The sequence below is a fragment of the Dreissena polymorpha genome, chromosome 13, assembly GCF_020536995.1.
Source record: "Dreissena polymorpha isolate Duluth1 chromosome 13, UMN_Dpol_1.0, whole genome shotgun sequence".
NCBI lineage: Eukaryota > Metazoa > Mollusca > Bivalvia > Myida > Dreissenidae > Dreissena > Dreissena polymorpha.
The window spans coordinates 40,565,482-40,587,339 of NC_068367.1; the positions used below are offsets into that span (position 1 = coordinate 40,565,482).

A 21,858-nucleotide genomic window follows, 5' to 3' on the forward strand; every position below is an offset into this window, starting at 1 on the left:
AATAATAATGGTTTTTATTTCCTTCATGTTTCCTTTCTTGAAAAAAATGTCACTGAAATTCTATTTTTACTTAAGAATTCAAACTTATATATAGGTCCTGTTTGTCAAAACTTTGGATTAGAGTTTCTTTGGTTATGAATGAAAGTTCAACATAAAAAATATTTTGTCACTTAAGCTTATATTTTCCATGTTGCGAACAATTGTTTAAATGGAACGGCACATATTTGTCCACAGAATTTTAAACCAATCACTGTTACTTAAGGTTGTGGATATGAACTTGCAAAAGTTAAATCATAACTATACATTTAAAAACAGTAACCAAACCCATTTGTAGTCGGATATGAACTTGCAAAAGTTAAATCATAATTATACATTTAAAAACAATAACCAAACCCATTTGTAGTCTAACGCATGTAACTAGGTCTATATAAACAGTCAGAATAGTGTCAATTTACATTATTTGATAAACAGTTTATGCGGTTATCCATAACCTAAACATTAGTAATATTATTCTCAAACACAGTTTAAATACAGAAAAGCAAATGGAATTTAAACAAAATGATACTAAATTGAAGCTTTTTTAGCAATTGGGTCTTGTTCTGAGAAAACTGGGCATAATGCAGTCCGCACAGGCTAATCAGGGACGACACTTTCCGCCTAAACTTGATTTTCAGTAAGGAGGGACTTCCTTGAAACTAAAAATACCATAAAAGCGGAAAGTGTCGTCCCTGATTAGCCTGTGCGGACTGCACAGGCTAATCTGGGACAACACTTTACGCACATGCATTATGCCCAGTTTTCTCAGAACACGACTCAATTAATAGAGTCTGAGATCATTCAATTGCAGTATTTCAAAAGGCAACAGGCAATTAGGATGGTAAAATGAACATAGCCAACATATTACGCCCACAAACATTATCATAACATTTCAAGATGATCAGACAAAAAACTTTTTGAATTTGAGAGCACACAAAGTCATGGATGCCTCTCAAAGCAAGCCCTGCCAACTCAGGTGTTCCCATATTACCCCTCCATTTTTGTAATTTCCCTGCCTGTGTGTCATGAACTTAGAACCTGTATTTTCCAAACCTGTGTGTCATGAATAAAGTATCTTTATTTTCCTAGCCTGTGTGTCATGAATTCAGTACCCGTGTTTTCCAAGCCTGTGTTTCATGAATTCAGAATCTGTGTTATCCTAGCCTGTGTGTCATAAATTCAGTACCTGTATTTTCCCAGCCCATGTGTCTTGAATTCAGTACCTGTATTTTCTCAGCCCATGTGTCATGAATTCAGTACCTGTATTTTCCTAGCCTGTGTTTCATGAATTCAGTACCTTATTTTCCCAGCCTGTGTGTCATGAATTCAGTACCTATATTTTCCTAGCCTGTGTGTCATGAATTATGTACCTGTATTCTCCTAGCCGGTGTGTCATGAATTCAGTACCTGTATTTTCCTAGCCTGTGTCTCATTAATTAAGTACCTGTATTTTCCTAGCATGTGTGTCATGAACTCTGTACCTGTATTGTCCTAGCCTGTGTTTCATGAATTCAGTACCGGTATTTTCCCAGTCTGTGTGTCATAAATTCAGTACCTGTGTTTTCCTAGCCTGTGTCATTTATTCAGTACCTGTGTTTTCCCAGCCTGTGTGTCATGAATTCAGTACCTGTATTTTCCTAGCCTGTGTGTCATGAATTGCTCAAACGTGATCTGTGACTTCCGCTGCTTGATTGCAATGCCCACATAGTCCGCAGCGGACTGCATGATGGCCTGAACCAGTCCCTCCCGGTCCTCCACTGCAAACAGGTGCTGCAATTATGAAAAACAGTTTACTGACAAGTACACAATTAAGCAAGACTTGCATCTAAGGCAACAGTAAAAACATTTGCTGACAAGTGACAAATTTAGAACTACTTTTATGTCAAGCAACTGTAGAAACATTTGCTGACAAACGACAAATTTAGCAAGACTTGAATTTCAAGCAACTGTAGAAGCATTTCCTGACAAGTGACACATTTAGCAAGACGTGTATCTCAAGCACATGTAGAAGCATTTCCTGACAAGTGACATATTTAGCAAGACTTGTATCTCAAGCACATGTAGAAGCAATCGCTGACAAGTGACACATTCAGCAAGACGTGTATCTCCAGCACATGTAATAGCATTTGCTGACAAGTGACACATTCAGCAAGACGTGTATCTCAAGCACATGTAGAAGCATTTGCTGACAAGTGACACATTTAGCAAGACTTGACTCTCAAGCACATGTAGAAGCATTCGCTGACAAGTGACACATTCAGCAAGACGTGTATCTCAAGCACATGTAGAAGCACTTCCTGACAAGTGACACATTAAGCAAGACTTGTATCTCAAGCACATGTAGAAGCATTCGCTGACAAGTGACACATTCAGCAAGACTTGTATCTCAAGCACATGTAGAAGCATTCGCTGACAAGTGACACATTCAGCAAGACTTGTATCTCAAGCACATGTAGAAGCATTCGCTGAAAAGTGACACATTCAGCAAGACTTGACTCTCAAGCACATGTAGAAGCATTTGCTGACAAGTGACACATTCAGCAAGACGTGTATCTCAAGCACATGTAGAAGCATTTGCTGACAAGTGACACATTCAGCAAGACTTGTATCTCAAGCACATGTAGAAGCATTCGCTGACAAGTGACACATTCAGCAAGACTTGTATCTCAAGCACATGTAGAAGCATTCGCTGAAAAGTGACACATTCAGCAAGACTTGACTCTCAAGCACATGTAGAAGCATTTGCTGACAAGTGACACATTCAGCAAGACTTGTATCTCAAGCACATGTAGAAGCATTCGCTGACAAGTGACACATTTAGCAAGACTTGTATCTCAAGCACATGTAGAAGCATTTGCTGACAAGTGACACATTCAGCAAGACTTGTATCTCAAGCACATGTAGAAGCATTTGCTGACAAGTGACACATTTAGCAAGACTTGTATCTCAAGCACATGTAGAAGCATTTGCTGACAAGTGACACATTCAGCAAGACGTGTATCTCAAGCACATGGAGAAGCATTTGCTGACAAGTGACACATTTAGCACGACTTGTATCTCAAGCAACTGTATAAGCATTTCCTGACAAGTGACACATTCAGCAAGACTTGACTCTCAAGCAACTGTACAAACATTTGCTGGCAAGTGACACATTAAGCAAGACTTGTATCTCAAACAACTGTAGAAACATTTGCTTACAAATGAGTACCTCACTTTTGCAGACAACTTGTTCAGCATTATCTTTTCTGACTAAGATTAAATATGTCAAAGGACAAAACTAAGCTGACATGTGATTAAACTTTACCAATGAGTGATTCAACTTTGGTGGAAAATAATCAAACTTTGCTACCCTGAATGCTAAATCTTGCATGACTTAATAGTGGAAAGCATAACTTCTCACCAGAATGCAACGTGTGCAAGCTGGTCTGAAGCTTTGTTGGCAAACATGTGGCTTAAAACCCATTTTTCATTATACTACTTATATGTAAAGGAATAGCTCACACTTTTTCTTGACATAAAAAAGTGAGTGGTATTATGACACACAACTGGAAAGGTCTCAGGTGTGATAAATAATAGCTCAAGTGTGATGCATGACAGTTCAAGTGTGATGCATAATAGCTCAAGGGTGATGCATGACAGTTCAGGTGTGATGCATAATAGCTCAAGTGTGATGCATGACAGTTCAAGTGTGATGCATAATAGCTCAAGGGTGATGCATGACAGTTCAGGTGTGATGCATAATAGCTCAAGTGTGATGCATGACAGTTCAAGTGTGATGCATAACAGCTCAATTGTGATGCATAACAGCTAAAGTGTTATGCATAACAGCTCAAGTGTGATGAATCATATTTCAATAGTGATGCATAATAGCTCAAGTGAGATGCATTATAGCTCAAGTGTAATGCAAAATAGCTCAAGTGTGATGCATTATAGCTCAAGTGTAATGCAAAATAGCTCAAGTGTGATAAATTAAAGCTCAGCTAGGAGACTGATGCAAACAATGAACAACTTATTGTTTTAATTTTATTCTGTCACACTCCTTTATTTTTCTACAAATGTGTCCAAGAGAAGTTAATCATTCTTATCATAGAACGTGTTTTCTTCTTCTCACTGTTGTATAATTACAACATTTTTTGCCCAAAAATATAAGGGTATATGCACTCAGAAAACAAGCAAGTTGCTTTTTTTCTTTTTACATGTTTAAGTGGTAAAATAACATTCTTAAACAAGAAATAAATCTGCAGAAATTGAACTTTCATTGAAAACAATACAACATTTTTAATGTATTTGAAACTAAGCGACATTTTCACATAGGCATGTACATACAAGAACAAGTTATAATTATCAATGTATGTGATTTGCTTATCAAAATCAGCTTGCTACAACATACCAATCTACTGAATCCACCATGAATTATTGCTATTCCACCAGGGTAGTCTGACACCTGAAACAAAACATATTACTTGTAAATAAATTAATGGATAAAAGACTTCGAAGATTACATAAGTTCCATTAGAGCATCTGCTGGCTCACATTCATCTCTTTAAGTTCATATATATTATCCACAATATTAAGTTGAGGCAACCATTTACAATACTAACATCTGAGTAGCAGCCAACAACAAGCAAACCTGTATCTTCACCCTTTATCACTTTGATACACATGTGTAGTCCCTCAGACAGTAAAATTTTTATAAAGGTTTTTCTTACTCAAAGTTTTAAAGGTTTCATTTACAACCCTTAGATACTGATGTGCAGCAAACAGCATAAAACCTGAACAGACAGTGAGTTACTCGCAGCCTGTTCTGGTTTAATGCTGTTTGCAAACGCCATTTTCACTTTGCTTCTGAGTGGAAAAGGGTTAATTTTACCCTAAAAAGAATTGGCCTTTATATTTAAATATTTCACAAAATATAATTATTGTTCCTTTTAAGGTGCAGCTGAATAATGAACAATCACTGTGTAAAACCATGCAAAATGGCAGTTTTTAACAAATATGAGAAGTTTGAGACTCAAATTTTCACAATTTAAAGAAGTTTGCAACTAATTTCTTCACAATTTTTAGCAGTCGTGACTCAATTTTTTACAATTTTTAACAGTTCAATAATGAGTTTTTTTTACAATTTTGAAAAGTTCTGGACTCATTTTTTTCACAAAATGATGGGGCAAATGGCGCTTCACAAGGGTGGGAAAAAAGTCTAGACGTCATACCGTGGCGAGACCCTCCATATCCTTGTAGTCGTACGTGCTCAGAAGTCGCCCCATACCATCCACCTGGTCTAGGGAACTCTGAGACACAACCAGCGTCACCGGCACACGGCTGTCTGACCAGTGGTGCTTGCGGGCGTTGAACCTCTGTCACACACACACACACAGACAGATATGAGCAGCACTCTAGGAAAACTGGGCTTAATATGAGTCGCGTTCTGAGAAAACTGGGCATAATGCATGTGGGTAAAGTGTCTTCCCAGATTAGCCTGTGCAGTCTACACAGGCTAATCAGGGACGACACTTTCCGTCTAAATTGAATTTTTTCTAAAAAGAGACTTCATTTAAAGGAAAAATGTCATAAAACAGAAAGTGTTGTCCCTGATTAGCCTGTGCGGACTGCATAGGCTAATATGGGACAGCACGTTACGCACACGCATTATGCCAAGTTTTCTCAGAACGCGACTTATATGCTTGAAGTTTCATCAATGATTACCCCGTGCTGTCCACAGGTGGTTAGCGTGTGGCTATGATATTAATTAGTGAAAACATCATTTTGAATGATAAATAATCATATTATAACGAAAAATTAACTTTTCTGAAAAAAAAATATTTCACTATCAAATATATATATAACAAGGTATGCAACTCAAAATCAGCCCAAAACGGGGTGCATCGCTTTGAACAGCCATATCTTCATAAATTTTGCAGCGATTTTCACGATCTCGGTCTTATTCAACGCAGAAATGAATTTCCTTTCTGGAAATGTATATGTCTTGCAATATTTTTACAAATGCTGGGTCAACTTTTAAGAAATAACACGATACACAACACGCATGACCCAGTTGACAGTGATCATGCTGTCTTTAAGACTGAAATCTTCACGGAGTAAATGGCAACTTCCCTACAAAGTTCATGTAGTTCGATACCATAATTCAATAAAACGTATGAAAAAACATTATTACCGTTCTTGTCGTTACATTCTGCATCAAGACTAACTGTCCAGCGCCGTTTGAAACCTTTGTTTACATACATTTCAACTAACTGACATTTTAAACATACGAGTGATTTCATTGGTCCAATGCGGAGGTGTGTCTTTACAACTGGAGATTTCATTCATAAAGAATACATGATCACTGTCAACTGGGTCATGCGTGTTGTGTATCGTGTTATTTCTTAAAAGTTGACCCAGCATTTGTAAAAATATTGCAAGACATATACATTTCCAGAAAGGAAATTCATTTCTGCGTTGAATAAGACCGAGATCGTGAAAATCGCTGCACAATTGATGAAGATATGGCTGTTCAAAGCGATGCACCCCGTTTTGGGGTGATTTTGAGTTGCATACCTTGTTATATATATATTTGATAGTGAAATTTTTTTTTTCAGAAAAGTTAATTTTTCGTTATAATATGATTATTTATCATTCAAAATGATGTTTTCACTAATTAATATCATAGCCACACGCTAACCACCTGTGGTGCTGTCTGCATAGTCTATGCAGGGCAACACTTTCAGCAATGACTGGATTTTCATTTGGATGAGACCTCCTTTAAACAAAAAATTCCATAAAAGTGTAAAGTGCTGTACCCACATGCATTAAGTCAAGTCTTCTTAAGCACAGCTGATATGTTAAATCAAAGCGCTGAAGGCACTGAAGGTGTTCGCTATTGCATAATTTAACACGCAATTCATTTTTCAAAATCAATCGCAGTTTGAAATGAACACACGCCTTTCAACTTTATAAAGTGTGTGTCATAGCGCACAGGTCGAGTTTTGTGTGCACTTTTTATCATCCTTATTATTTCATAGAAATAACTTAGACAAAATAAAAACAACATGCTTTTTGGACGTTCTGAAAGCATAGAAAGTATGATGAAAATGGTAATGAAACTTAATATAAAGAAAATTTGCAGTCACTATCATATTAAAGGAATATTTTTTTCTAATATCAAATAACTATCTCACCAAGAATATAAATTCATAATGAAAGTTCCGTGTACAAAACTTTTGATTTTTGACACCATATACCAATTCAAAATATACAATAATCTTCGTATCTTGTATATGGAGGAATAAAAGTATATAAACATTGCTGTTTATGCTTTACTTGTTACCCGAGCAGTTCACACGGTGTTAACAACGCTGACATAAACATAGGTATAGAGCACTAATGCGCTTTAAGGCGTAGCTGTTTTAATCAGTTTTCATCTTAGTGACTTTTACATAACGCCAACAGACACGTATGAATATTTTCGAATATTTAATAAGCTGATTCGAGATACAACCTCTGAATTTTTGCTACATCACTGCGTATGTGCTCAATTCAAAGGATGTAGCACTGTTCAGTGTTAGGAATTCCGGACTACTCTCTGTATGCTCAAACAACGCAAATTTCACTTTGGCCTCCAAGATGAGAAAAAAATCATTAGCGAAATAGTATAGTGTCACAATAAGAGAAAATCGTTTAATTATCATACCACAATGTTTGCCGTACTTGGTCAGCACGTCTGGAAATCATTCCTTAATGTGTGGATAGGCTGCCATTATTAACAAGTTTGCTATTTTGAATTCAATTTTGTATCAAAAAGCATTGTTCTTAAATGTGGCATTATCAATTCGCAATGAGATTTGTAATGACCCTCGTCATGCGAAAATGCGTCTTATTCCATATGCGCCTATCACATAAATAGCCCACTCAGCTATCTCTACTTCTGGTAAGGAGAAACATAACATATTGAGTGATTTTATAGCGAACAGCATGGCATATGGCCTGACTGCGCAAAAGCACATGTTGGGTTAAACAAACCCTTGCCGACATGCATAAGACCCATTTTTGCATGACGGCGCTATTGACGTGTGATTTAAATGTGTTGAAAGAACACTGCGTTTAAATCAAATATCAACATACGATATATTTTGATAGTGAAGAAAGATACTCATAACAAGGCATATGAGGACAGATATGAAGTGCTCTCCCATAGTACATTTTTTATCTACTCACACTAATGTGTGGTTTGACAATGCTAACACACATTTCATGCGGTGAATATGCAACTTACAAGTGAAAAACACAACACAATAGTTAATAACTTTTGTTTAATTGTATTTATTTATTTAGAACAGTAAATTGCAAACTTTATTTCAAAGTCAGCGTATACGCCAACATTACGCCGACACTTGAAAAAAATAATTATTGTTATAAATATATTTAATATAATTTATTTAGTTGTTTTCGGTTTTAGCAATTATAAAGCATTTTCCAGGTTGCCTATAATATGCCTGTAGTAATTGATGAGCTCATATCCAACTGTCTATGTATTGAGAACTGTGAATATAAACAAGCTAAACCTTCTCCTAACCTTCTACTATTGCGTTGCTAGCACCCGTAAATACAAAAGATCGCCGCTATCTGTTGAGAACCAAAGAACGTTTTCCAGAAATACCCACTGTAGTAGCATGAGCGAGGTTACGCAACAGGTCATTCGTATTATTATTATAAATTGTTTGTTATATTCGGGTTTAGCGATTATGAAACATTTTTTTGTTTTTGTCTATCTTATCGCTGAAGTTATTATTGAACTTATGTTCAACGTTTCATAAATTGAGAATATATATAAGCGTTAACTTTTTCCCGAATCTATTAATAGCCTCAATTTACGACCTGTACTACGTCATTGAGGTGTATGTGAGAGCGTAACCTATTGCGTTGTTATCACCCGTGGACTTTCCTTTGTTTATCGACAGGCGCATCTATTAATAGCCTCATATTATGAATGGACTGAGCAAAAATACTACGTCATGAAGACGCTGCAGAAAGTGGACTATTTTATTCATTCATAAACAATCTCCTCCGCGACACGTTCAATATGATCATTGTTTATTGATTCTTTTCTATAAAAGCACCGTTCGAAACTATTGCATTTAACACGATATTAATATCATGTTTCAATTTGTTAATGAATATAATTGGAGAACTCAAACCTCTTGCATAAATTATACAACTCTTTCTCGCGCGGATACTCGTAGTAAGCGGGTATTGGGCTCATAGAAGCTAAGGCGTATCGACGTGAATTTTAGACTAACCACCTAAGACGGTCGCTAAGCGACCATCTAAAAACAACAACATGCAAACTGCAAGCAGATCTGTGGTCTAGAAAGTAAAACACTTGAGCCACAACTCTGGAGTTGCAGGTTAAATCTCTTGCCTGAAACCTAATCTTCTTACTAATCTTTCTAATAAGATGTTTAACTGAGGTTCAACGCACTACATGCTTCACACCCAACAAAAAGAGACCCAGGTTTGTTTCTGGATCCCCCATCTCCTATACAATCCCCCATTTACCAACTATTATGTCATCTGGAGATATAGCCATATCGCAACACTCAATACAAATGGACGACACACACCAGACCCACCGCAGACCCACACATTATAAAATTTCTTTTAAGCTGTATTATACAATATGTTCTTTATCATTATTTGTATTAACAAAATTAAGTGTATAGAGTTTAATCTCCACCATCCTAACCAGTAAATAGACTCGAGAAAGTCTAAGAACAATGTTCTCACTGTCATCACACCCAAATAACTGTTGTAAATTAAATAAGATTATTATATCATTTGTTTCCAATACATATTGGTTATTCTCTCACTTTGGTAGTAAATATTTCCAACTTTTCTCATAATGTGTTGCCTTATTTATGAAGTCACAGCATAACATAACAACTTTAAGCATTTTACCTTCTTTGTATAGTTTTTGTCAACAAACTGGTCCCGGAATCTCTGCAACATAAAACAGGCAACACATGATAACTCAATGGATTTTTCAAACAGGCAACACATGATAACTCAATGGATTTTTCAAACAGGCAACACATGATAACTCAATGGATTTTTCAAACAGGCAACACATGATAACTCAATGGATTTTGCAAACAGGCAACACATGATAACTCAATGGATTTTTCAAACAGGCAACACATGATAACTCAATGGAGTTTTCAAACAGGCAACACATGATAACTCAATGGATTTTTCAAACAGGCAACACATGATAACTCAATGGATTTTTCAAACAGGCAACACATGATAACTCAATGGATTTTTTAAACAGGCAACACATGATAACTCAATGGATTTTTCAAACAGGCAACACATGATAACTCAATGGATTTTTCAAACAGGCAACACATGATAACTCAATGGATTTTTCAAACAGGCAACACATGATAACTCAATGGATTTTTCAAACAAGCAACACATGATAACTCAGTGGATTTTTCAAACAGGCAACACATGATAACTCAATGGATTTTTCAAACAGGCAAGACTAATTAAATAAATGTGATGTTCATTCACCATAAATATTTTGTTTATTAGAAATGCATTTGACAATTTAAATGTTCTAAAGTGCTTGGTACTGACGTCCATTCAGAAAACAAAATCTGCATGGTTATTTTTTGCAATCATTGAAGAAATGTAGCTTTAACAATAATGAATTGTCCATTATTTACTATGACATGACCTGTGTTGTTGGAAAACTGGTCATGTGTGTAAAGTGTTGTCCCAGATTAGCCTGTGAAGTCCACAACTTCCCACCTACACTGGATTCCACAAAAGCAGAAAGCGTCATCCCTGATTAGCCTGTGCAGTCTTGAGCAGTATTGTGGACTGCAGAGGCTAATCTGGGACGACACTTTATGCACATGCATTAAGCCCAGTTTTCCCAGAACGCGGCTCATATACTGACCAGTGCCTCGGTGAGGAGGTCCGCCCGATGGTCCGTGGAGAACTTCATTTGATCTGTCTTCTTCCCCTTCAACATTGTGATTGTGAACTCATTGTTGCCTGGGGCACGCACACTGGGAACAATGCCCACAAACTCATTGTACGGCCACTGAAAGGAGTAAAACCGAATTAAAAATATGGACATTAACCCATTTATGCCTAGTGGACTCTCCCATCCATCTAAATTGGATCAATTTATTTCCAAAATTAGGGATGTCTAGTATATTTATATCGATATTTAGAACATTTCATATAGAAATGCTATTAAGCAAAGAGCGCAGACCCTGATGAGACGCCGCATCATGCGGCGTCTCATCTGGGTCTAAGCTGTTTGCCAAGACCTTTTTCTAGACGCTAGGCATACATGGGTTAAAACTGAGCCTCGTTATGGGAAAACAGGGCTTAATGAAAGGGTCATCCCAGAACAGCCTGTCATCCCAGAACAGCCTGTCATCCCAGAACAGCCTGAGTCATCCCAGAACAGCCTGAGTCATCCCAGACCAGTCTGAGTCATCCCAGAACAGCCTGAGGCTTCCATACAGGCTAATGAAAGTGTCATCCCAGAACAGCCTGAGTCTTCCATACAGGCTAAAGAAAGTGTCATCCCAGAACAGCCTGAGTCTTCCATACAGGCTAATGAAAGTGTCATTCCAGAACAGCCTGAGTCTTCCATACAGGCTAATGAAAGTGTCATCCCAGAACAGCCTGAGTCTTCCATACAGGCTAATGAAAGTGTCATCCCAGAACAGCCTGAGTCTTCCATACAGGCTAATGAAAGTGTCATCCCAGAACAGCCTGAGTCTTCCATACAGGCTAATGAAAGTGTCATCCCAGAACAGCCTGAGTCTTCCATACAGGCTAATGAAAGTCGTCCCAGAACAGCCTGAGTCTTCCATACAGGCTAATCCGGGAGGACACTTTACCCTTTTATGGACTTTTTTGTTTAAGGGAGGTCTGTTCTAAATAAAAGTCCAGTGAACGAAGAAAGTGGTGTCCCTGATTAGCCTGTGTGGATTACACAGGCTACTCTAGGTATACACTTTAATCACATGCATTAAGCCCAGTTTTCCCAGACCAAGGCCCATATTAATTCTGACCAAAATAATTATCTATTTTTTCTGACATAACAGGCTTCAAAACATTAATTATACAAAATTCCTACTGCATACAATGTCATATGAACTTAATAATTGTAAATTCACAAATGTTGATTGGGTAACTGTCAGATGTCATCCTTAAATTTGGACCCAACTATACATAATCTGGTCCTAAAGTGGTCATAATGTTCATACTAGATTATGATCTAATACATTATTTTAGTAAATTGAATTGTTTCTCATGTGCGACAATTTAATAGCATAATGACACTTTTCATTATTTTTCATGTATAATTTAATTTTATTTATCAAGAAGTAAATTCAACGATTATTTATAGATAATGAAAACATTGATTATTACATATATGGGGACAGTAGTAACCACCTCAGAAAAGTTTGTATAGCACATCACGAGTCTTGTTTTGGAATCATCAAACAACTATTGCGACATAATAATAATTGACATTTGGAATGTGGAACTTGTGCAAACATCAATTGCAAAAAAATCATGTTTAATATATACAAACTTAAAAAATATTATGCACACTAGTGTATATTTTCATTCAAATTCAGGTCCAGTAGTGGGTACCATTCCCAATGGATAAAAGTCTATATTGTTCCCAAACGGGACCTAAAAATTCCCAATTTTAAGGTCTCCAATAAAAAAAGTATTTTATTTTTACATAAGTCTCAATATTTAGTTCATCTCATATCCAGTTCTGTAAGTTAAGTCTTAGTAAAAGTAATACATGTATTAAAATCACTTTTATTCTCAATTTGAAAGTATTTTTCAGTAAAAAAACAACAAAAAACACTAATTTCCAAATTTTAGTCAAAACAACATGATTCTTCCCAAAATAAAGAGACTCATTCAGAAAATGGTGAAACAACAATACATTTTAAGTATAAAATACCTTGGTTTTGCATTTTAAGAACTGTTGTACATATATATATTCGAGAATAGTTGGTGCTTCCGACAATTTTTCAATTTAGGTTTTAAGTGCATTTAAGCCTGAATTTGTAAGAACAACAGTTTTAAATATGCAATACTCATTATATATTTTATACTTATAGTTTCTTATCTAAATATTCAAGCTGTCACTATGGAGATATTGTTACCTGGTTTGTGACCTCCAGAGTCTGGGGATTGTATGTGGTGATGCCATGGGTACCCACAGAGAATATTCTCTTGTACCTGAAAGATATCAGTAAAAATGAGCCTCTTTCTGCGAAAACAGGGCTTAAGGCATGTGCATAAAGTGTCTTCCCATATTAGACTTTTCAGTCAGATTATACGATAGAAGCAAAGTATTGTCCCTGAGTAGTTTGTGCAAACTACACAGGCTAATCTGGGAGGATGCCAGGGCCCTCAATCCATTTTAGGGGAAGCGGATCGCTACCCATAGCAAGGGGAATTTTCGCGGCGTTTCCCTTTGGGGGGGATTTTCTACTTACTCTCTAATTATAACATTTGTACATGTTTGCACTATATTCATTGCTTTTTTCATAATTTAGTATGTTTGACAAGATTATATTAAAATAGAATTGAGATATAATAATCATGAGACACATCTATCTATATAAAAATAAACATTTTTTTTAGGGGGAATTTTTCCCCAAAATAGGGGAAAAAAGTATACTTTTCAGGGGGGGGAATGCGGCCGAATTTCGGCCGTGGATTTGACAGATTGAGGGCCCTGGATGCTTCACACAAATGCATTACGCCCAATTTTCCCAGAACGTGACTTATATAAATGACCCTCAGCTTTTAATTTTGAGATGCTCAAAGTTAAGTGGTTGGGTAAAAATATATACGCATCAGTAAGTCTTACATAGCTTCAGCATCAGGGCTTTTTTTCCTTCTAAGAGAACGGTTGTGAACGGTTATTACACAATTTTGTCACAAACATTTCACAAATCTAGTAAGGCCACTTTACTTGACAAAAACCGCCAATTTCAACTGTGAAAATTTGACTTTTTGGGCTTAAAACTGTAAAAAAAGGCCATTTCACAAATCAAAATTTAAATTTGATTTAATATTTTACATAAGCAAGACAACATATTGTCAGTAGTAAGGCTTTTCTATGGTTTTAGATAAAGTTTACCAGTCAGATTATTGTTGTAAGTGGTCATTTGTTAAAAGAAAGTGTCAAGACAATGAAAATAATATTTTAATGCATTATTTAAAGACATATTAATATGATGCAAGTATTAAACATGCTTCTACTATACTAATTCTTTACAAACTGAATTTCACAATGTTTACAAGTTCGCAACTCATTTTTTTCACAACTTTCAGAAGTTCGCGACTATATTTTTCACAATTCTTACAAGTTCGCGACTGAATTTTTCATGAAGTGAGGGGGGCCAGGCCCGCTTTACGAAATCAGTAAAAAAAGCACTAAGCATGTCTGTGGAATACTCAGCAAATGTCAGGGTTCTCAATAACTTTTAAGCAAAGGCCAAAATGTGAAACCAACAGGCCTTCTAGGCATGCTCCCCTGAAAAATTGAGCACTTGATTTCCTGCATGTTGGGCCATTTTATGGCTATTTTAATGGTCAACCAGGCACTTAAATTTGAGCATTTTATGAACTTTAGCTTTTTAACTAACAAAAGATAAATGAAAACAGCTCTTAGATTGGGAATGGGGCTGAAATTCGGCCCTTCAGGAATGGGCGGATAAGGCCTGATTGTCCCTCTTCCATGCACATTTTGCGTGACACTTCTTGTTTGAAAGCAACTGAATTCAAACAAACTTTCACAACAACAAAAACGTTGCATTAACACAAAAAACGCGAGCAATCCCAATTTGCGCCATTTCATTGTTGTTGTTGTTGTTCATTTAATTCTAATACGCTGTCGAATGTAGCTATTGACTCTTAGTGCTAACGAGATTTATGACATTTTAGTTAACAGGAATGCAATGTTAGACTGATTCGCGTGTCTAATGATACAAAGGTCATTATTATGTCTCGAAATTATGTCCAGTAAAAAAAATGCTTGTTAAGGGAGATAATCAAGCGACGTCTTTCATTAATAGCAAAAAAGGAGCAAAATTACAGAAAAGACACACAAATGTCGAAAAGTCAATTGCCAATTTTCCGAATCTGAGTAATTTTCAACCAGCCAAAATCTGATTTGAACCGACTGATTTGGCCGGCGGCCGGCTCTTATTGAGAACCCTGAAATGTTGCTCGAGATTAACCCATTTATGCCTAGCGTCTAGAAAAAGGGCCTTGGCAAACAGCGTAGACCCAGATGAGACGCCGCATGATGTGGCATCTCATTAGGGTCTGCATTGTTTGCTTAAAAGAAATATTCTAAATATAGAAATAAATATAGTAGATTTCCCTAATTTGGAAAATAAATTGATCCTATTTAGAAGGATGGGAGAGTCCACTAGGAATAAATGGGTTAATATTAATAGTTCAGATGGCCAGACCGCCTTCAGCATGAACCATTCATACAATTTTAAAATACTGTATTCATCCACTTTTGAAAGAGTAAACAACCTTTGCTGAATCACAAAGATGATACAAATATTACTTCAGAGGACCAGATAAGATGCGTAAAATATGTGTATAAAAAATATATACAACTACGCATGAATAAAAATATTAGGGACTAACAAAAATCAGGACAAAATTCACCATACATATCAAGAGCTCTTAACAGGTGTACAGCCATTACTTCAATTCAATTTCTGAGCAACAAACACAATACCCTTGGCAAGCCTTGCAAGGTTTTTTTTCTGTTCAGAAAACATTTTGAATCACATGACAAGGCATGTGGCGAAACTATTTTTTAATCATTTTGATACAGTGTAATACATTCAGCAGTAGGTAAAGAAAACTAGATACAATTAACAAAGTATATATTGAATGACAAAACAAGAAAACACAATACTTACTTTCCTTTCCAGGAATGCTTCGTTATGAAGTAGCATGCAATGTCCTTGTTTTCCTTCATTGCGATGGATATCCTGAATTGACAAAAACATTCTATGCAAATATATCATTTACAAACAAGAGCTGTCACCATAGGATGACTTATGCCCCCTATAAACGCTTGATAGAAGTTATGAGCATTTTTCGAAACCTAAACACAGATTTCGAAACCTAAACGAAGACCCTAAGTTCAAGGTCAAGGTCACAGGGGTCAAAATTTGTGTGCAAATGGAAAGGCCTTGTCCGTATACACATGCATACCAAATATGAAGGTTATATCTCAAGGGACATAGAAGTTATGAGCATTTTTCAAAACCTAAACGCAGATTTCGAAACCTTAACGCGGACCCTTAGTTCAAGGTCAAGGTCACAGGGGTAAAAAAAATTGTGCGTATGGAAAGGCCTTGTCCATATACACATGCATACCAAATATGAAGGTTATATCTCAAGGGACATAGAAGTTATGAGCATTTTTCAAAACCTAAACGCAGATTTCGAAATCTAAATGCTGACCCTAAGTTCAAGGTCAAGGTCTCAGAGGTAAAAAAATTTGTGCGTATCTTTGTCCATATACACATACTTACCAAATATGAAGGTTATATCTCAAGGGACATTGTAGTTGAGCATTTTTCAAAACCTAAACGCAGATTTTGAAACCTAAACGCGGACCCTAAGTTCAAGGTCGAGGTCACAGGGGTAAAAAAATGTGTGCGTATGGAAAGGCCTTGTCCATATACACATGCATACCAAATATGAAGGTTATATCTCAAAGGCATAGAAGTTATGAGCATTTTTCGAAAACCTAAACGCAAAGTGTGACGGAAAGACAGACAGACGGACAGACAGACGGACAGTCCCATCACTATATGCCACCTATTCTTCGAAAAGGGGGCATAAAAAGCATGACCATTGTAGTGATTATTTTGTTCGCTTTATTTTTAACAGCCTGTGCTTTTGGATTGGAAATAAAAAGCGCACTAAATTACAAAATTGTCAGAAAAATATAGTGCTATGCAACCCATGCTCCTTATCATAATGACGCTTCCTATTATTGTTGAATACAATATTAAGCTTTCCAATGAACCAGATTATTGATTGTGCCCTAGTAAAATGGCGGCCCTTTTTGGTCAATTTGCAAGTTTTTTGGTCTTAAATTCTTTTTTTCTTCATTTGCGAAATATTTTTCAGTATCATAATTTATACACTTAGCAAATGTTTGAGCCCGCTGAGATTTCTATGCGTCCAGGACGCAGACCTAAAATTATCCCTGGGTATGAAAAAAATTTGGGTACGAAAACTAAAACTGGGTACGAAAAAAAATTGGGGGGAAAGGGGAAGTAGTACCTGTGGACCTCTCGATAAATTTGAAAGAGGACGGGAACCCAGCTGCCTTTTAATACCTTTATCAATGGCCCTGGGGTGGGTAATGTGGACATGGATGGTCGAGATAGACCGTGTTGTCATAAGAGATGTTCAGTATTAATTTGAAGTCAATTGGTGAATAAATGAAGAAGTTATGTTAAAACATAATTTTGGGCTCAACCCAACCCCCATTGGCCACTATCATTTCCTACACTATTTATAGCACTAGAACCTTGAAACTTGCACACATGGTAGCTATGAGCATATGTGAGACAGTGCACTATTTGGAATTTTGATCTGACCCCTGGGTCAAAAGTTTTTATTATGTGCGTCGCATGTTGTTAGTAAAAAGAGTTTTTTTCACCCATTTTACCCATTTATTTACCCATAACTTTTGACCCAGCGGTCAGATCAAAATTTCAAATAGTGCACCGTCACACATATGCTCATAGCTACCATGTGTGTAAGTTTCGAGGTTCTAGTGATAATAGTGTAGGAGGAGATAGTGTCCAGGACGGACAAACCACAATATCCCCACAATTTTAAAAGCGTGGGGATAAAAGCGTGGGGATTGAAAGCAATTATTTCTTGCTTTAATGGTACCATTTGCATAAGTTTGCGCTCTATAGACAGGTAAGCATTGATCAGTTTTTGCAGTATCAGTGTTCCTTAGCCCTTACAGTGGCAGGGTTCGACAAATCCACTCCCCCGCTTGTAATTAATAGTGGAAATCGGCTCCGGACAAGTGAATATTCCGGCAGCGCTCGTCCTGCAGGGCAAGTGGCATTTCTGGCCGAAAAGATTAAAATTTCAAGTTTTAACACATCTTTACCAAAAAACAACGTTTAATCGGCGATTTAAAATTAACCGGATGTTGATTTCTCCACACTGCGATTAAATAAGTCCTGTTCCCGTTACGCGCTGATACCGGTATGTTCCGTGAATGTATCTTATACAGTACGGTAAACGGCCTTTTAATACTGCTTAAAAATTCGTCTAAATTATTCACATCTTTTAATTGAAAGAGTGGCTATTGGCAAGTTTTAATGGACGAAAATGACAAAGAGAAAACTGCCTTTTATACACACTGAGGCTTGTTTGAGTTTAACAAAATGCCTTTCGGACTCTCCAATGCTCCTAAAGTGATATCATAATGATTGTGACCATGAGGACAAAATGAAAAACAAACAAGTAAAAAGTGTATTAAAACAGTTAATTAGCTTTATTGAAGTTCGTGAGTTAACAGTTCTATATGAAAACCAATAGAAAAGCACAATAAAACATATTAGTTACTGATTTATTGCAGTTTTAGAAAAAATTGCAGGGCAAGTACATATTTCAGAAGGGCAAGTGAAAATTCTAAGCTACTCGCCCTGCAGGGCAAGTTTCTGAAAACAATTTTGTCGACCCCTGAGTGGTAATCAAATTTTGAACCTGAGGACAATAGACAGCGCATTGCAACTCTCAGCAACCCTTGGGTTATAAAGCTGAGAGTTGAATTATTGCAACTAGGGTTTGAGTACAGGGCCCTCAATCTGTCAAATTCACGGCCGCATTCCCCCACCTGAAAAGTATACTTTTTTCCCCTTTTTGGGGGAAAAATTCCCACAAAAAAAATTAAAAAATTTTAATAGATAGATGTGTCTCATGATTATTATATCTCAATTCTATTTTAATTTAATCTTGTCAAACATACTTAGCCTGCAACCCGGGAGAGTCGCGGTACTTAAGGAATATTCATTTGCGTCTAGAAACCATCTTCAAATATTAGATAAATAATTTATAAGACAAACATATCTGACTTAACTTCATTGGAAAATAGCCTTTTTATGACGAAAATCCTTCAATTTTAACTGCGGTATCAACAAAAACAACACCACTGTCCGCCATTGTTGTTTATTTTCCCTCACGGTTGACTCGCGGTAAATAGGTTAAACGACACTAATATTAAATTTAACATGAATAAACATAAAGATTTTACATACCATTCAAAGTAACAATCAATAACGTATATAACAATTAGAACATATGGAATTTAAGACATCAAATAAAATAAATACTAGAAATGGCGCGGCAGAGGCCGACGCGTATCCCCACGCCGCATGTTTGACCCAAGGGCGCCCCAGGGTTGATCATGGGGCCATGCATAGTTGAGATTGACTGTATTGTCATAAGAGAAGTTCAGTATCAATTAGAAGTGAATGGGTGTAAAAATAAAGAAGTTATAGTAAAAGGCAATTTTGGGAGGGTGTGGCCTATGTGGGCGGGGTGCCCCAGGGTTGGTAATGGGGCCATGCATAGTTGAGATTGACCGTATTGTCATAAGAGAGGTTCAGTATCAATTTGAAGTGAATCAGTGTATTAATGAAGAAATTATAGTAAAAGGCAATTTTGGGCGGGTGTGGTCTATGTGGGCGTGGCGCCCCAGGGTTGGCAACGGGGCCATGCATAGTTGAGTTTGACCGTTTTGTCATAAGAGAGGTTCAGTATCAATTTGAAGTGAATCAGTGTAGAAATGAAGAAGTTAATGTAAAATAACCTAAATTTTTTTTATAGTAAATGGATTTTTTTGGTGGGTGTGGCCTATGTGGGCGGGCGCCCCAGGGTTGGGATTGGGGCCATGCATAGTTGAGATTGACCCTAATGTCATAACAAAAGTTCAGTATCAATTTGAAGTGAATCCGTGTAGAAATGAAAAAATTATAGTAAATGGAAATTTTTGGTGGGTGTGGCCTATGTGGGCGGGGCGCCCCAGGGTTGGGAATGGGGCCATGCATGGTTGAGATTGACCGTATTGTCATAGGTGAGGTCCAGTATCAATTTGAAGTGAATCGGTGTAGAAATAAAGAAGTAAATGTAAAATAACCTAAAAAAATGAGTGATAATTTCTGACGCGGCCCCACCCCAACCCCTATAACTTTTGACCCAGGGGTCAGATCAAAATTCCAAATAGTGCACCGTCGCACATATGCTCATAGCTACCATGTGTGTAAATTTCAAGGTTCTAGTGCTTTTAGTGTAGGAGGAGATAGTGGCCAGGACGGACGGACGGACAGACGGACGGACAGACGGACGGACGGCGGAGATCACCACAATATCCCCACCTTTTTTTCAAAAAGCGTGGGGATAATCACAGTTATGTTCAAGTAGTGTCTAATTTTAATTCTCAATATTCAAATAACTGTTCATGTTCATTCATTCTTCTGCGCAATGGGGACCCCTAAAGAAGCTATCTCGCCTCAAAAAACGTACATCAATGCAGAGACTCAGATGTACCAAATGTGCACACACACTACATTCACGCCATTTCACAAAAACAACCGAAACATACTTCCTCAATGCAGGTGGACTACTTTTCTTACACACACAGCATACGTCATCTGTCACTTTTGAGACATGTTTCTGACTCAAAATCAACGAAGTGTTTATAGAGCCTGACCTATCGAAATAATTTAAAAATCGGTGGTGTGTATCCCTTCACAAAGAGAATAATATTGGTAGTGTCTGACCTAAGCAACCGCAAGCAGACGAACTTAAAAAGTGAAAAAGTTGAAAGGTAATTTCATTTTAATATGGATTTTTACATAATTTTGGTTTAAAATGATGTTTTAAATCGTTTTTGGGTAGATACTTACCAAAAATTTATTCTGCTGGCAGCAAAAGATGTTTTCTGTCAGATTTCAAAAGTAGGTCACGCAGGTTTGTTTACAAACACAATCCAGAGGGCGCTAATGAAATACCGCGAGTCAAAACGACCCGCGACTCAACCGGGTTTGAGTATAATTATGAAAAAAGCAATGAATATAGTGCAAACATGTACAAATGTAATAATTAGAGAGTAAGTAAAAAATCCCCCAAAAAGGGAAATGCCGCGAAAATTCCCCCTGCTATGGGTAGCGACCAGCTTCCCCTAAAATGGATTGAGGACCCTGGAGTATACTGTCTTGTGCTTTAATCATTATTGTGAACACTGCAATATAGCCCAGCATTACAAGATGCAATGAGTGTGGCATTAGTAATATTCTATATAACAAATATCCGCTGGAACATCAAATGTACAGAAATGTTATTGTTTATTGACCGATTTGTCAAAATCTTAAAATTAAAACCGGCATTTCATAATATTTAGTAGTAAGTTATAACCAAAGAAGGTGGGGAAATTTGTATTTTACACTCTGGTCAAAAATAATAACGGTTGTAAGCAAATTACATCTTTGACATCTATACAAAGTTGAATATTTTGCTGAACAGGACTCATACCCACCTGTAGTTATCGGCTTTATCACGAAACCTTAATCAAAAACACCATTTTGCAACCGAAAATAATATGCTACTTTCGTATGTTTGCATATAATCTTTACTTCCTGTTTATTAACGCGTGCGCACTTTTACTCCCACCTCACATGAGATTATCGC

General features: G+C 36.8%; 1 protein-coding gene across 8 annotated transcripts in view; it reads right to left on the minus strand.

Annotated features, from left to right (window-relative positions):
• LOC127854793 (dnaJ homolog subfamily C member 13-like) overlaps positions 1-21,850 on the minus strand; it is a 133,563-nt gene extending 111,713 nt beyond the window's left edge. For 6 of the 8 annotated variants that reach the window (XR_008037103.1, XR_008037104.1, XR_008037101.1 and 3 more), the window contains exons 1-8: positions 21,707-21,850; positions 16,044-16,115; positions 13,251-13,326; positions 10,997-11,143; positions 9,988-10,029; positions 5,247-5,390; positions 4,427-4,480; positions 1,664-1,806 (exon numbers count right to left, since the gene is read on the minus strand). Coding sequence is in view for 2 of the 8 variants with exons in the window: in XM_052389841.1 (XP_052245801.1) it covers positions 1,664-1,806; positions 4,427-4,480; positions 5,247-5,390; positions 9,988-10,029; positions 10,997-11,143; positions 13,251-13,326; positions 16,044-16,102 (665 nt within the window). In the remaining 6 variants the exon portion in view is untranslated. Of the gene's footprint in view, positions 1-1,296; positions 1,338-1,663; positions 1,807-4,426; positions 4,481-5,246; positions 5,391-9,987; positions 10,030-10,996; positions 11,144-13,250; positions 13,327-16,043; positions 16,116-18,122; positions 18,212-21,706 lie in introns of those variants that run through there. The other 2 variants (XR_008037102.1, XR_008037106.1) reach the window with 2 other exon arrangements.
• Between the last annotated feature and the right edge of the window lie 8 nt (positions 21,851-21,858).